This window comes from Cyanistes caeruleus, chromosome 26 (assembly GCF_971803275.1).
Source record: "Cyanistes caeruleus chromosome 26, bCyaCae1.hap1.1, whole genome shotgun sequence".
Taxonomy (NCBI): Eukaryota; Metazoa; Chordata; class Aves; order Passeriformes; family Paridae; genus Cyanistes; species Cyanistes caeruleus.
Genome location: NC_141726.1, coordinates 1,396,507 through 1,412,190, shown reverse-complemented (window position 1 = coordinate 1,412,190; position 15,684 = coordinate 1,396,507). Strand labels below are relative to the sequence as shown.

Below are 15,684 nucleotides of genomic sequence, written 5' to 3'. Positions count from 1 at the left end.
CCAGTGGACACCTCAACATTCCATTCCAGTGGACACCTTTGTCCAGGTGCTGCTGGAAGCCACCAGGGAAAGCTGCAGGGAGCTGCATCAGGCAAGGGCTGCGCTGGCATGGGAAGGATCACAGAATCCCAGAATATCCTGAGTTATGGACAGGGAACCCACCAGGATCATTGAGTCCAACTCCTGGCCTTGCACAGGACACCTCAACAATCCCACCCTGTGCCTGAGAGCGTTGTTCACGTAATGTTTGAACTCTGTCAGGCCTGGGAGTGTGACCATTCCCAAAATGTTGGAGTTTTGTGTACCCAGACCCAGCCAGCTCTGCTCTGCTCTTCCCCCTGGCCCTCTGTGCTCATCCCAGCCTCTGGAAAAGCAGGGCTGGAGCAGCAGCTGAGAGGTGTAGGAGGGCATTGACTCAGAAAGATCTCTGAAATTCCAGGTCTTACCCCACAGAGCCCCAGCTTCCCCAGTGGGCACCTGGCATCTGGGAGCAGGGGGACCCTGGGCTCTGGGGGACAGCTTGGTGTCCCCAGCTCTGCCCCCTGGCCTGTCTGTCCCCACGGGGTGATGGCTGAGCAGAGGGGCTGCAGCTCCAAGGGGCCGCTGGCAGTGTGCAGCTGGCTGATGGAGCTGCTCCTGCACGGAGCCTGCTGGTGCCAGGAGGTTGAGTGATAATTATCCAGGTGCTTGGGAAGCAGGGGAATGAGCCAGCCCCGTGTTTCTGCTGGGGGCAGAGGATTCACCACCCCCCCTCTAGTGAATGGCAGCCCCGTGTGTGCCTTGCAGCCAGGAATGGGGACACCTGCACCCAGGAATGTGCTGCTCTGCATCCGCGGGGATGAGTGAGGAGGTCAGGGATGAGCCGTGGGCAAGCCAGGGGTGGGAGCACCGTGGGATGGGAGCAGCTTTGGTTGCGAGGAGCCACAAAGCTGTCCAACCTGTCACCTTCCCCACCAGCATGCCTGCCTGGAGGGGCTGGCCTCCAAGTGGGGAAACTGAGGCAGCAGGTGAGCGAGCCCAGCGTGTTTCTGCAGCATCGGGAGCTGCTACAGCGCCAGGGTGACCTGGCAGTGTGGGCAGGGAGCTCTGAGTGCCATCCCCAAGGGCTGAGGTGGCCGAGGGTGAGGGCAGGGAGAGGCACCTGCTGCAGCAGAGGGAGGAACGGAGAGGCACCAGGAGAGAGAGGCACCCACGGAGGAAGGGCTGCCCAGGCTGGGACCCTCTGCTTGGCTCGGCCCTGGGGAGCTGGGCTGGAAAAATAAGGCTGGGAGAGAGGGTGAGAAATGTGGGAGGGTTTTGACTAAGAAAGGCAAGACTGAGGGAAAAAACATCGCTGGGCTCCAAGTGGGCAAAAGGCTGCAGAGAGAGGAGGGAACGGCGGGCCCTTGGGCAGAGGACGGAGGTCATGGGTGTAAACCACAGCCAGGGAAATTTGGGATAAATCCCTGGAGAAATGCTCGGGGGAGGACGGAGGCCCAGGGAGATGTGGGGGCTGGCACCACTCAGGGTCAGGGGATTTTGGGGTCCGGCTTCTGAGGGTGCTCAGGTGCCAGCCTGGCTGAGCCTCCCCGGAGCAGTGCCACCAGGAGAGATGTGTGGCTTGGCCAGCAGGTCCCCAACTGCCTGCCAGGGGTCAGGGAACACACCCCCAGCTGCTGGGATGTGCCTCCAGGGACAGCTGGAGCCTCTGCAGCCATCACTGTCGCTGTGGGTTGTGAAACAGAGCACTTGTCAAGTCCCGCCTGTATATTGTATTATATTTATTATATTATATTGTATCTATTAGATTATATTGTACTTCATTATATTATTAGAGCTGTCAGGCCGAGCACTTCCAGGCTGGAACCATCAGCTCCTCAGTTGCTCGGGTAACCTCAGGCCATCCCTTTGGAGCAGGAATGGGGCTGCAGGAACAGGATTGCCGCGTGACCGTGGCATGAAAGACGCTGTTACAGGAACAACTGGTGGCACCACGGGTGACAAACAGCACAAGGATGCAGGGAACTCGGTGCCAGCGTTCCCCAGGCATGGCTGCTGGGCAGGGACGGGGCTGCGGTGGGCAGCGTGAGGCAGGAGCGTCCCTGGGGTGCTGGGGAGGGGATGAAGGTGGGGGACACAGAGCTGCTGCCGCAGACACCTCTGTCCCCAGGGCGTGCAGTGCCAGGGGTGTGTCCCCAGGGGGTGCGTGAGGAGGGGGATGCAGGGGGCAGGGATCAGGGATCTCACCCAGTGGGTGAGAGCTGCAGGCGGGTGCACGAGGAGGGGTTTGCACCCTCGAGGCTGCCGGGCTGTGCGCGGCTGGGCAGGGGAACTGCTGCCCCGCCGGGACAGGCGGGCTGCGCGGCTCCGACCCCACGGTCAGCGCACGCCCACAGGGGACATCAGCTGTGGGCTGATGGACCCGGGGAGCTGCGGGCGGGACGGGCCCCGAGGGGACGGGGGTCGGGATGGGGGTGGGGGTCAGGATCGGGGTCGGGATCTCCCCCAGCGTGGAAAGGGGGCGTGTCCTAAACGGGGGGGCGTGGCTATGCCCCGGTGGGCGGGGCCCGCTCGGGGTCTCCCCGACGGCGCTGCGGGGGCGTGGCCGAGGCGCTGGGGGCGTGTCCCGTAGTAAAGGGGCGTGTCCCTCCGCGCGGCCGCGTTGCCCGGGGTGACGCGCGGATGCAGCCGGCACCCGTGACGTCACCCGCGGGGCGGGGCCGCGCCCCCCATTCATCCCCCCCGCTCGCGGAGCGTCCCGCCGGCGCCCATCCAATCAGCGAGCGCGGGGGGCGTGGCCGCCGGACCCCTCCAGCCAATCAGGCGGCGGCCGCGGCCCGGGGCAACAATGGGGGGCGCCCGGGGCGCACGTGGGGCCGCGGCGGGGCCGGGCGGGGGTCGCGGCCCGGGCCGGGCGGGGGGAGCGCGGTGCCGGGGCGCGGTGCCGGGGCTCTCCGCTCCGCTCCGTCCCGCCCCGCCGCTGCCCCGCGAGGCGCGGGGGCACTCCCCTCCCCCGCCCTCCCCCCGCCCCTCCGGGCCCTCCCCCTGTGTCACGGCGGCGCCCGCATTCGGGAACGGGCACGGCGGAGGGAGGGAAGGAGGGAGCGAGCGAGCCGCGGCCGCCCCAGCATGTGGCCCGCCCGCGCCGTGGCGGCAGCGCGGCGGCGGCGGCGGCGGCGGGCAGGTGCGCGGCCGCTGAAGCGGAGCGGGGGGGCGTAGGGGCGGGAGCCGCCCGCCGCCGCCCTCGCCGGCGCTGTCAGGTGCGTGCCGCCCGCCAGCATGGCTCCGCCGCGCCGCCGGACCTAGCGCCGGGCAGCCCGCGGGAGACTGCGCCCGCCGCGCCGAGGGCTCCCACTATCTCCGTCCCGCTTCTCCCCGCTTAGGTGCCCCGCCGCTCGGCCCCGGAGCCCGCCGGTCCCCGGCCGAGGATGCCGCCCGCCGCCGCTCGCTCCGGTTCATCTGTTGCTGCCTGACCGCGCCGCCAGCCCGATGGATGCGGCCGCCCCCGCGCCCTGCCCGCCCGCAGCCGCCCCGCTGGCTACCGAGCCGGGAACCGCTCCGGAGCTCCGCGGCTGGTAAAAACCAAACCAAAACCAAATCCGAACCAAAAAACACCCCCCTGCTTCGGCCCGGACTGGAGAGGCGGCCGAGGACCATGCAGCGTGTCCCCCGGCTCGGCGCTCCCGGCACAGCCGCCTCCTAGAGCCGCCGGACCCGGGGCTCCCCCGGACCGGGGCTCCCCCCGCCAGGACCCGCGCATCGAGCGGCTCCTCCTTCCCTTCTCCCCTCCAGCTGGGCAGGGAGCCCGCCTTCGCACTCCTCTCCCTCTCGAGATTTTGGGGTTTTTGTTGTGTGTTTGGGTTTATTTTTTTTTTATTTTTTTTTGGGTGGAAACCGCCCGTAACTCCGGGGGGGGCTGTGGGGTGGCAGCGGGGAGGCGACCATGGAAGAAAAGCTCCAGGCGCATCAGGTGGAGATCGACCCGGATTTCGAGCCGCAGAGCCGTCCCCGCTCCTGCACTTGGCCTCTCCCCCACCCCGACTTGGCGGCGGAGGAGGAAGATGGGGGCGCGGGGGGAACCCCGGCGCTGGCGGCCGGCGGGGACGGAGCCGAGAACGCGGCGGCCCCGGTGGAGCGCAGAGTCGCCGCCGTTCCCCCGCCGCCCCCCGGCGCGGATGTGGGGCAGCTCCGCAAGGCCAAGACCTCCCGGCGCAACGCCTGGGGCAACCTCTCCTACGCCGACCTCATCACCAAAGCCATCGAGAGCTCGCCGGAGAAGCGCCTCACCCTCTCCCAGATCTACGACTGGATGGTGCGATACGTCCCCTACTTTAAGGATAAAGGAGACAGCAACAGCTCCGCCGGCTGGAAGGTACCTGACCCCCTGACCCCAACCCCAGCGCAACTTTGCCCTCTCTCCCGAAGGTGTGCCGGAGCTTGGAGGTTTCTCCCGGGGCAGCCGGAGCTCGGTCCCGGTGGGGAGGTCTGGGGGATCCTCGCAGCTGGGGAGATAAGGGCCCGGTCAAGTTTTGGGGAGAGCCGGTGTCCGGTGGTGTTGTGTTTTGGAAGCGGGGTGAGCTTGTCCCGGTGCCACCCGCCGGGCTGAGGCTCGGAGCGGTGCCGCCGTCCCCCGGCAGCTCGGGGCGAGGGATGGCGACAGGCGGCTCTCCCCGGTGAGCCAGCCCTGGGCTACCGGGAGTGCCAGCCCCAAGTACGGGGCTACAGCGAGCGATAAGCCCGGTACCAGCGCTCTCCTGGCCGTGCCCTGGGGGACCCCGGCCGGGGCAGGACCCCGTGTGCCGGTGGCAGGACAGCCGGGCAGAGGGCTGTTCCCACACTGCTGTCTCCAGACCGGCTTTTAGCCGGTGCATTCCCGCTGGCGGAGCCCCCGCCTTCCCCGGGGGCCAGGCAGGCAGCGCCCGCTCCCCGCGGCTCCAAGCTGGCATTCCCCGGCTCTCTGCTCGCCTGCCGCCCTGGGCTCCTTAGGATTCCCCGGAGCAGGCGGTGTTTCCCTCTCTGGCGCTGCGAGCTGGGGGTCGGCACCGGCCACCCCAGCCCCGCTGAGGGCACGGAGGGTGCTGGGGCTGGCTCAGCCCGGCCCCTGCCCCTCTGGCTGGGCTCTGCGCTGAAAAGGGGGAAGAGATCGGCTGTGTCCAGATGGTGTCAGTAAAAAGGAGCCAGTTTCTCTTAAGTCCTCCCCTAAGCCCTGTCACCTCCAGTGTGATTAGTGTGTTACCAGGCTCCGGGGGCTCCCACACCAGCCTAATGGCCCTGGCACGCGTGTCCTGGCTCCTTTGGGGCCAGCCCACCTCGGGGGGTCCTTCCTGGGTGCAAACGGGGTTCTTTTGGGGCAGGAAGGCTGGGCAATAGGGCACCTGTATCCAGGCTGTGGGAGCAGCTGTTGTGCAAGAGGATGGGCACCCATTCCTGATGAGGGCTGAGGGCAGCTGGTGTCCCCCCGGTGAGGGGAGGGTGTCGGGGCTGTGGAGGTGGTGTCTGTGTGGGGCCGCTCAAACCTCTGCCCGGGGTGAGACCTGCACAGCCCCGGGCAGGTGAAGGGTCTCCCACCATGGGGACAGCAGGGGATATGCACTGATGGGGTCTGGAGATGTGCCAGGGCTCTGGAGCAGGGACTGGGATGAGGAGTGCAGGGATTCCCAGGCAGGCACACGTGTCATTGGGGCCTTCATGATGCATGGTGTGCAAGGAGGGAGGACAGGCTCAGAATCCAGCTGCTGTTGAGCACCAGGGTTATTTTCAGGGGCTGCGTGCTCAGGTGGGCTCCCCTGTGTGCACCCCTTCATGGGATGCTGTCCCCTTTCCTGGCCAATCTCTGGCTTGGAGCTCCTCTGCCGTGGCTCTGCTGCACTGCTGGGGCTGATTCCCTCGCCCTGGTTTCACTGGGATTTGAACCCTGCAGCTGGGCTGAGGACTGCCCTGTGAAGTGCCCTGCACTCCGGGCTGGGCAGAGCAGGGTGCCCTGGAGCCTCTCCCGGCGCTGCAAGTGCCCAGCTGGGGCTGGCAACAGCCCAGGGTGACAAACAGAGACCCCCTTTGCGTGGTGGTTTCATCAGACACCAGCATGTCAGGGGTTAAACACCTTCCCCACAACCCATGGTCCCTCCCGGCTGTCCCCTGCCCCAAACCCCCCAGGTGTCCCCTCCCTGGGTGCTGAGGGAGCCCCCAGGGCTGTGGGAATTTGCTGTTGCCTGCCTGGGAGAAGCAGGCAGGGCTCCAGCTTTTCACTGCCCAGCACGGCAGAGTCGCAGCGAGGTCCCGGCTGCTTCTTTGCTTGGTTCCTTCACAGCCTCTTTGTGCTGGCCAGAGCAGGATGGTGGGGTCTGAGGGCCCAGCGTCCCCACGGGCACTGGCTGTGCTGCTGTAGGCTCTGTAGGATCATGGAATGCTTTGGCTTGGAAAGGACCTTAAAGGCCATCTCATCCCACCCCCTGCCACTGGAGCAGGTTGCCCAGAGCTGTGATCAGCTTGGCTTTGAACACTTCAAATCCCACTCTTGACTTCTCCAAACCCTCTCTGCCTTGCTCCAGCACTGGAGGGACCTTCACAGTCGGACTCCTTCCTGCATCCAGCTGGCACAGGGGGTGCTGAACGTGCACCTGGCTGTGGTGTCGGATGTGTCTGTCAGGAATGTGTGCCCCAGGCTGGTGGTTGTCTCCTGAAAGGGAAGGCTGTTGGCAGGGGTTGCATTTTGGGGTCAGGCCTCTCCTTCCCCACCAGGCTGCGCACTGCATTGCATGGTGCCATAAAATCCTAGAATCTTGGAATGGTTTGGGTTGGAAGGGACCCTAAAGCTCATCTCATTCCACCCCCTGCCACAGCCAGGGACACCTTCCACTATCCCAGGTTGCTCCAAGCCCCGTCCTTGGTCCCTTCCAGGGACGGAGCAGCCTCATCATTCACGGTGAGGTAAACTGAGGGACAGAACCCAAACACCTCAGCCGTGCCCAGCCTTGGGACCAGGACCAGGACCTGTCTGGGTCAGATGGAGATCACAGTGGGGATGCTCTGGCTGCTGATCCTCGGGAAGTGCATCCCCCCACGGGCTGAGCTGTCGGGATTGTGCACCAGGAGCTGCTGCTGCTGCTGCTTCCCGATGCAGGGCAGCGGGCTCCCGCTGACTGACAGTTCTGCTTAATTAGGGAGTTGTTATTTTATCAATTCCAAAGCGCTTGAAGTTTTCTGCTCCAGCTCACGCTTTCCTCTTGTTAATGGGAAACCAACACCCTCCGTCAGAAAGGCAGCGGCACTGATGCATTTTAAAGGGTTCTGCTTGCTCCGGTTTGACATCCAAAATATAACAATCAAGCCATCAGCTGGTGGATGCCTGTTTGATGCGGCTCTGACAGCGCTGAAAACCTTAATTTCCCAGCCCTCCCTCCACCTCCTCCTCCTTTCTATTGCCGGGTCGGTAGCGTGGCGGCTGTGCCTGCCATGGGGGCCGGGGCTGCCGTGCAGAGACACCCCCCTGCCAAGTGCCACCGTCCTCCTGCGGGGCAGGAAGGAAATGAATTAGGGAGAAGAAGGTGTGGAAACGGTGTGGGAGTGGGAGCGTGGTCAGAGCTCTCATTGCTGCTCCAGGGTTTGGGGTTCCAGTCTGCTCTGTGGACCTCTGAGCTGTGGCTAAAGGGGAGAGGACCCTTCCAGGGAGCAGCTCCTGGCTCTGTGGCTCTCTCCCTGGTGCCACCTCCGGCTCTTCCCCTCTTGGATGGGGCCAGTGCCTCTGGAGCCGTGCCCAGTGTGGCTGGAGAGGCTGCAGGCAGCGCCTGGGACCGATGGCAATGACTCTCCCCACTGAGGGCGTGGGTGCTGCCCCTGGGGTGGCGCAGCACTGAAGGGACACTCAGGGGAGGATGGTGACCCGGCCCTGGGGTGCACATCAGGCTCGCTCCCGTTTGTGCTGGGTTTGGCAGTGTGGGGAGCAGCGGGCTGGGGGGCTCCAGGAGCCGGCTGAGTGCGGGCTGGCTGCTCAGGGCTCCCCTTGGGGCGGCTCGGCTTGGCTCGGCTCGGCTCGGCTCGGCTCGGCTCGCTCACATATCCCATCCACGCCATATATGGAGATTTTTCCAGCAGCTGGGAGAGCCCGATGCTCCCGGAGAGAGAGCTGGGAGCTGGGCCGGGAGCTCCAGGGGTCAGGAGAGCCCGGTCAGCCCGAGGAGCTTGCAGGGCTGGGGGGAGCTGGGCTCCTTCACCCTCTTCAGCTCCTGGATAAGCCACCCTGGCTCTCCTGTCCCCGCAGCACCCCCGGGATCCCTTGTGAAATGGGGACCCCCCCAGCACAGGCAGGGTCCCTCTGGATGCTGGGCTGGGGTCTCTGACCCTCCATCATCCCGGGGCTGGAGCAGGGGTCTCCCCACCTGTTCACATCCCCCTGATGTGCTGCAGTGCTGCTGTCGGTGTGGCTGTGAGGAATCCCCTTTCCTCCTTCCCACCTCATTTTGCTCTCTCCTTTTGGAGGTTTTCATCTTCAAATTTTTTTTATTTTTTTTTTATTTTTCCCTTCTCTCCCTTCCTCTGGAATCGCTTCTCATGCAGCGCTAACTGCTGAAGTAACACAAACCTGCTAAATGGTCCGGCTTTATGATAGCATAAAAATGATACTACAGAAGCGAGTGGGGCTTTATTAAACCCCAGGGAAAGGCTCCAAATGAACAGCTTGCTCTGCTCTTAGCTTCCTCCCCCACTTCCCCCTTTATTTTTAATAACCACTGGAATATAAACTACAGTTAAGATCCTGTGGACTAGAAGAGTGCTTGCAGCCTGGCATTCTCACTGTCCTTCCCCTTGTGCTTCCTTCCCTCTGTGTCCTGGTGCTGGGATGGGAGGAGGACCAGCGTCCTGGGCTAGGAAATGGATTTTGTAATTAAAAAAACCTTGGAAATATTTTTTAAGGAGGCTGTGGGTCGGGCCAGGAGTGAGCTGCGGCTCCTTGGGACCCTCACTGGGATCCTGCTGGCAGTGGGAGGCCCTTGGGGCTTAAGGAGTGGTGCTGAACACCTGTCACCTCTGGGTCCTGGCAGGGAATTTACAGAAAAGGGACGAATGTCCCCTCCCCATGCATCAGCAGGGTCTGAGCATGGTTGGACCCCCATCCCCAGGCTGCCTCCTCCATCTCTGGGGTTCATCCCAGGCCTCACAGCCACCGTGTCCTTGGGTCTCCCATGGGGATGCTCTGGAGCTGGGTCTGCCCTCGCCCTGACACCCCCCTGTACCCTGCACCCACCACGGTGGGCTCCCTGCTCCCAGCTCACGTTACTTTTAATTATCCTGACGCTTCCCGCCGGCTCCCAGCGAAGGTGCCTGCTTAGTGCCGGGGTGAAAGGCACTTTGGGTTACGGAAGGACACGCGGAGGCTCGCCTGTCTGCCGCTGAGGCTCATTTTGGACAGCATCTGTTCATTATTATGTGGTGCCTTGGCTGGGTGCCAGCCAGGAGAACTGAAAGCCCCGGCACAAAGCTCGCTTTCACCCGCTGCGGGGAGGAGGAGGAGGAGGAGGAGGAGGCGCTGGGCGGGGAGCCCGGGGACCCCCAAGGCAGGCTGGTTCCTTCCCTCCCAGCAGGGATGCTCCATCATCCCAGGGCATCCCGAGCTGCTGCCTGCTGTGAGGTGTCGTAGAATCACAATCAGACTGGTTTGTGCTTGAAGATCATCTTGTTCCAACCCCTTGCCATGGACAGGGACACCAGGAGATGTCCACCCCTGGGACTGCTGCTGTCCTGTGGGGTGGGGCTCAGCAGCAGGATGGGGTGATATTGGGGTCTGTGTGTCCACTCTGTCAGCAAGGGACTCATTCTTCCCCTCCCCAGGACCCCCGTGCATCCCTCCAGGCCCAGCAGGGCCTTGGAGCGGGGAGGCTCTCGGGCTTTTCCACTGGGCTTGGTGGCACTTTGTACGCACTGAGCAGCAGCGATTCAGCCCAGCTCCTGCTCCCTGGGGCCTGTAGGGCTGAGGAGAGTTCCAAACAGCGCAGGATGCTGGCAGTGGGATGGCTCCACCCGGATCCCCTGGTGCTGACAGACTGTGGGGCTGGGCAGATCCCAGGGGGTGCAGGCAGCGATGCTGCCGGGCACCTGCAGTCTCTGTGGGCACGTGTTCCCTCGTGTGTTCCCTCGTGTGTTCCCTCGTGTGTTCCCTCGTGTGTTCCCTCGTGTGTTCCCTCGTGTGTTCCTGTGCCTGGGCGTGCCGGGCTCCCCACACGCGCTCAGCCCATGCCTTGCGGGAGGATGCGCGTCGGGAAGGACCCTCAAACACCTCGGGCTGGCTCCTACTGACCACTGCACTTCTCTCCTGGGAGCCTGGGCTGATGACAGTGTCCCCCTGTCCTCGGGGACCTTGGGGGGACACCAGGTGACTGTGCTTTGGGGCACAGTTTGGTTTTTTTTTGGTTTCAAAGGCTGTGGCTGGGTGGGTGGGGGTAGCCCAAGCTGGGGCACTGAGCAGCTGCCTTTGATTTCCTCGGGACGGGGAAAAAACAAGCCCCACCAATTCAAAACCGCACAAAACCACCCCCCTGCCCCCCAAAAAATGAAAGAGGCAATGGCACGGAGGAGAAGAAAGGCAAGGGTTGTTCGCAGGCGCCTGGCGCGGTGCCAGCGCGGGGACGCTCCGGAGCAGACATGCCAAGCTGTAATTGCAGACAGGCTCATTTCGAGAGACGAGACGGTTATTTTTAACTCGCGTTAAGGTAATGCACTGATCTCCTGCCTGTGGGTTCAAAAGTTCACCCCCTCCTTCTCCCCAAAAACCCCCTTTGCTCGCTTGCGCCATGGGGGTACCTCTGGTCAGGCTGTGAGTGAGCCCTGGGAAGCGCAGCCTGGCGCTGCCCGCGCCCTCGCCCTCCTCCCGGGGAGCCTGGCTCATCTCCTGCGGGGCTGGGAGGAGGCTGCAGCCAGGCCAGCCCTGGGGTGTGTGGAGACGGGCATTTGTGGGGCTGTGCCAGCTCCGTGCCCAGCCCTGGCGCTGCTGAGGCCCCCAAGGAATGCGCAGGGGATGGGTGCCAGGTCCTGCTTGGGAGCCCGATGGGAAAGCCTTGCACTGTCTCACTGCCCACTTTCCTGGTCCCCAAGCACTTTGCAGTCCTGGCCACACGCACTGGTGGCTGTGCTGCCCCAGGGATGGCTGGCAGACTCGCAGGGCTGACAGGGCAATGTGGGGGTGGTAGGACGTGGGTTCCCCCTTCCTCAGCCTCACCGGGTGTCCCACAGGAGGGTTGAGCCTGCAGGTCACCTGTCAGGCTGGAGCAGCCCATGAGCCCGATGCTCTCAGTGCCATTTATTGGGCTACACTGAGGTGTGGCCACCTCAGCCCTGGTTTTTTGTTTTTTCCTTAAAATACATTGCACAGTGCCAGGAGGGCATTTGGGACAGGGTGTCACTGGGACCCATGGGGAGCCTGGAGATGAGCCTGGCACCTGCTCCCCAACCCTCTGCCCAAACCATCTGAAGGAAAAGTGCAGCAGAAACGCCCCAAAATGTGTCAGGTTTGGACCTGTAACAGCCGTGATTAATCCTTCCCCCCTCCCCAGGCTCTCCCAGGAGCTCAGCAGCTGGGAGCTGGCAGGAACGAGGCCCCGGGGTGCTCCCGAGCAGGAGCAGCGTGTCCAGCCCCTGTCCCCAAACGCCCTCTCGCCCGGGTTGGTGGCGTCAGCAGTTTGCCAGACGGTTGGGAACTCCCTGCATGGCTGAGATGGCTTTTGTCCTCGGCTGTCGCATGGCTGGGGCCGCCAGCTGCAGGTGCCGCGTTGCTTCCCGCTGCCGGCTCGGCTTTGGGGGAATCCAGGGGGAGCTGAGGCTTTCTGAACGCCTTTTGTGGCATTTCTCTGCTCATCACAGCTCCCTGCTGGCCCCGGAGCTGGGGTGAGCCGTGTTATCCATAACGAGTTTGGGGGGATGGCACGGCAGGAGCTGCCATCGGGTCATCCCTGGACTGTGACCCTGGCACAGCCGGGAGCATCTCCCAGCACACGGCCACGCGCTTTTAGTGCAGTGCCAGGAGATGGGAAGGGCTGCCCGGCATGTCCCAGCACAGGGATGGGGAATGGGGGGTGTGGGGACACCACTGGCTCCATCCTGGCATCTGTGAGTGCTGGGGGAGTGGGCACCACACCATGGCACACCATGAGGTTTGGAGCGTCCCCAGAGCCTGCCCGGGCTGTTGGATGTGTTTGATAGTGCAGGGTTGGGAACATCCAGTGCGAGCTGCCAAGGAGACTGAGACTGTGACTGTGCCTAGGACCCTGCTTAGGACCACCCTGTGGTGGTTGCAGGGCACTGGGAGCCATCCCATATCCCGTACCCCATATCCCATATCCCATACCCCATACCCCATATCCCATATCCCATATCCCATATCCCATATCCCATACCCCATACCCCATACCCCATACCCCATACCCCATATCCCATACCCCATATCCCGTACCCCATCCCATCCCACGGCACAGCCAGCTGGAGTTCTGGTGGCTGCTGGCAGTGAGTTCCAGCAGGATGAAAATGGGCAAGTACCCATCTCTGCCCAGCCACACCACCAGGTGGGCAGCCAGGACACATCATCTCCTCCCTGCCCCGGGTGCAATGGGTGTGCAGGATGCAGGGGAGGGATTCACAACCTCGTGGAGCGACAGACTTATAAATTTTGGCTTTTTTTTTCGAGACTGTCAAACCTATGCCTGTCCCAGGGATGTAAGACAGCATTTTATTGCTGCCTGCTTGATGGTTGTTCCCTTCTCCTCTGTGGCTGTGATTTATCTCTGCACTTTGCGCTGATTGGATTAGAAGTTTAAATGCTAAGGGTGCATAACAATATATTTTTCTTATTAATATTAAAAAATCATTATTGGATTTTTTATAGTTCTGTTTTGAATTGAATCCCCTTGCTTGATTTATTCTCTCTCCCAGAGTAGAATTTAATGCTAATAGGAACAATCATTGCTTTGTTTTGAATCTTTGACTGTTTGGAAAACTTTCCGTGCAAAGGGAAATTACAGCATTATTAAGAGTCCATTAAAAGAGGGTTTGCCCATTCCTGGATATTACCTGTAAGCTGGAGGGAAAACAAAAAAGCCAAGACAAGGAGTCTCTTTTTCAGGGCTTCTGCTCACACCCTTGCTGAGGTGTAACGCAGTGATGGCGCTGGTTGTTAAAATTGGCTCTGTTCTGTCGCAGGGATTAATTTCTGGTCCTGTTGGCTTGGTGCCGGGTGTGTGGCAGTGGAGTCACAGGTGGAAGGCAGGAGCTGACTGTGGGACTGGGGGGTACCTCCACTTCCCGCTGGATTTCATGTTTTTAAGGAAAATAGGAGAAGCAGGACGGCAGCTCCCGGCTGATGTGTCCTGTGGGTACCAGGCAGAGGGATGGAGGATGCTGAGTTCTTCCCTGTGCTGCCCGTTGTCTGGAGATGCTAAACCCTCTGACCATGTGTGGCATGGGCATCCATGGGGATCACCCAGTGCCCACCCAAGCCCTGGGACCCTCCGTGTCCTCGTGGTTGTGCCCATCCAGCAGCCGCCTGCAGCAGCGCTGGGCAGAGCCCCACGGGCAGCCCTGGGGAGCAGGGCCAGGCAGGTGGGATTGAGCTGGGGACACAGTGCCAGGCAGGTGGGATTGGGCTGGGGACACGGTGCCAGGCAGGTGGGATTGGGCAGGGGCTGGGGACACGGTGCCAGGCAGGTGGGATGGAGCTGGGGACACAGTGCCAGGCAGGTGGGATGGAGCTGGGGACACAGTGCCAGGCAGGTAGGATTGGGCAGGGGCTGGGGACACGGTGCCAGGCAGGTGGGATGGGGCAGGGGCTGGGGACACAGTGCCAGGCAGGTGGGATGGAGCTGGGGACACAGTGCCAGGCAGCTGGAGACGTGCCTGGGGCGGGCGCAGCAGCAGTGGGGAGCTGTGCCAGGCTTGGCACGCAGCAGCAGAGCTGGCAGGGCACCACAGCCTGCCTGGGCACGGCAGGGCAGGCCTGGGCACCCATGGCCCTGCAGCACCGGGGGAGCGGGAGGGTGGGGTGTGGGGTGTGTGGGGCATAGCTGGGAGCGTCAGGAATGTCGGCCCCAGGCACGCCGCATTGTTAGTGTGAATTTCCCTGCAGGGCTGTGCTGTGCCAGGCCACCAGCCTGCAGCCCAAAAACTGCACCTGGGACCCCTCACTCTGCTCCCCAAAGTTTGCACACACTATCCTGCACCTGCTCCCCATGCCCCTTGCACCCCACACTCTGCTCCCCAAAGCCTGCACTCTTGCACCCCAGAGCTGCACTCTCCTCCCTTCAGCATGCACTGTGCTCCTCCATCTCTGCTCCCTGCTCCCCAAAACCTGTGCGCTCTACCCTGCATCCTGCCCCCCAAACCCTGCAGCCTGCACCCCACCCACCGGGATTCCCTCCCACACGCACTTCCAGCCATCCTGCACACCCCATACCCTGAACCCACACACAGAGGAAACCTCTGTGCCAATGCCCACATGCCCTGATGGGCTTGGCCCTGCCTCCCAGCCCCTCTGTGCTCTGTGGGTTATGGGGTGTCCCCCCTGGCCCATGGCACACCAGCAGCAGTAGTTGGGATGGATCCCAGATGGCTCTGGGGGTGCAGTGCTGTTCCTTGCTGCAGTGGAGTGAGGATTCCCGGATTCCCGGATTCCCAGCAACATGTTCTCAGGTGTCCTCCCACGTGCCAGGACTTCCTGGCTGAGATTTCCTGCTGCCCATTCCAGAGCCAGGTGATTCTGGGATCCTGGCAGGGTCTGCTCACCCCCTGCACAGATTTTTTGGCTGTTTTCTTGTTTTCCCTCTGTTCTGGAGCCTGAGTGCACCAGCCAAGGAACAGCAGGCTCCTGCCTGGCCCCCGTGCCAGTGGTGAGACTGTCACTGACTGGGGGGCTTTGAGGTGGGGACCCAGTGTGGGGGGACATGGGGTTACCAGCAGGATGCAGGGTGGGGTCTGGGCAGGTACCTCTGTGCCTGTTGCTGAGGGCAGGGGCACCTCTCTCTGCCCATGTGGGTCTCAGGGTGACCCCACAGCTGGGGATGGGGCAGAGAGGTTGGGAGGTGTGTGGTGCAGGACTGTGGGAAGGCTGGGGGGAAGGGCTGGGAAGTGGCTGCTTGCAGGGGGGCCAGTCTGGCTCCCCAAAGTTAAACCAGCAAGGTACCCAACTGCAGGGGTCTGGGGCAGGACACTCCCAGCCAAGATGCTGAGGTGGCTCCTCAGCCGGGGGCAGATGCCTGGGGTCCCCTCCTGCCTCACTGAGGCACCCCCATGGTGACACTGGGGAGACAGGGCCAGCAGTGGTCCCTGGCACCCCCCTCCCTGTCCCCAGCTCTCACCACAGCCCAAATCCTGCTCCTGCGTGTGGAGAGTGAGCAGAACCTCGAACAATTAACCTCGTTCCCTGAATAATTCATGGCAGCAGACTCCAGCAGTGCCTCTCCCTGCCCTGCTGCCCCCCAGCACCGCCCGGGTGTGAGTGGGGGCATGGGCTGGCCAGGGCAGTGCGGTGGGACAGAGGGGGGGTTGTCACCTGAAATCCGCTGCCAGGGGTCAGGGGTGGAGCGGGCAGGGGATGGAGGGGCAGGTACCCCCAGGACCTGCTGCTCCCCCACCCCCGTGCCTCAGTGTCCCCCTTGTCACTGTGCCAGGGATGGGGAACTGAGCTGGTTTCGCTGCCTGGCTCAGGACACCACATTTTTGACGGGGGTC

The 15,684-nt window shown here is 62.9% G+C and overlaps 1 protein-coding gene across 1 annotated transcript in view; it reads left to right on the top strand.

The window, feature by feature from the left end:
- Window positions 1–3,261: 3,261 nt before the first annotated feature.
- FOXO6 (forkhead box O6) overlaps window positions 3,262–15,684 on the top strand; it is a 36,278-nt gene continuing 23,855 nt past the window's right edge. Inside the window, exon 1 of the mRNA XM_023941027.2 lies at window positions 3,262–4,351. Within this exon, the coding sequence (XP_023796795.2) occupies window positions 3,923–4,351 (429 nt within the window). The 5' untranslated portion in view covers window positions 3,262–3,922. The remainder of the gene's footprint in view (window positions 4,352–15,684) is intronic.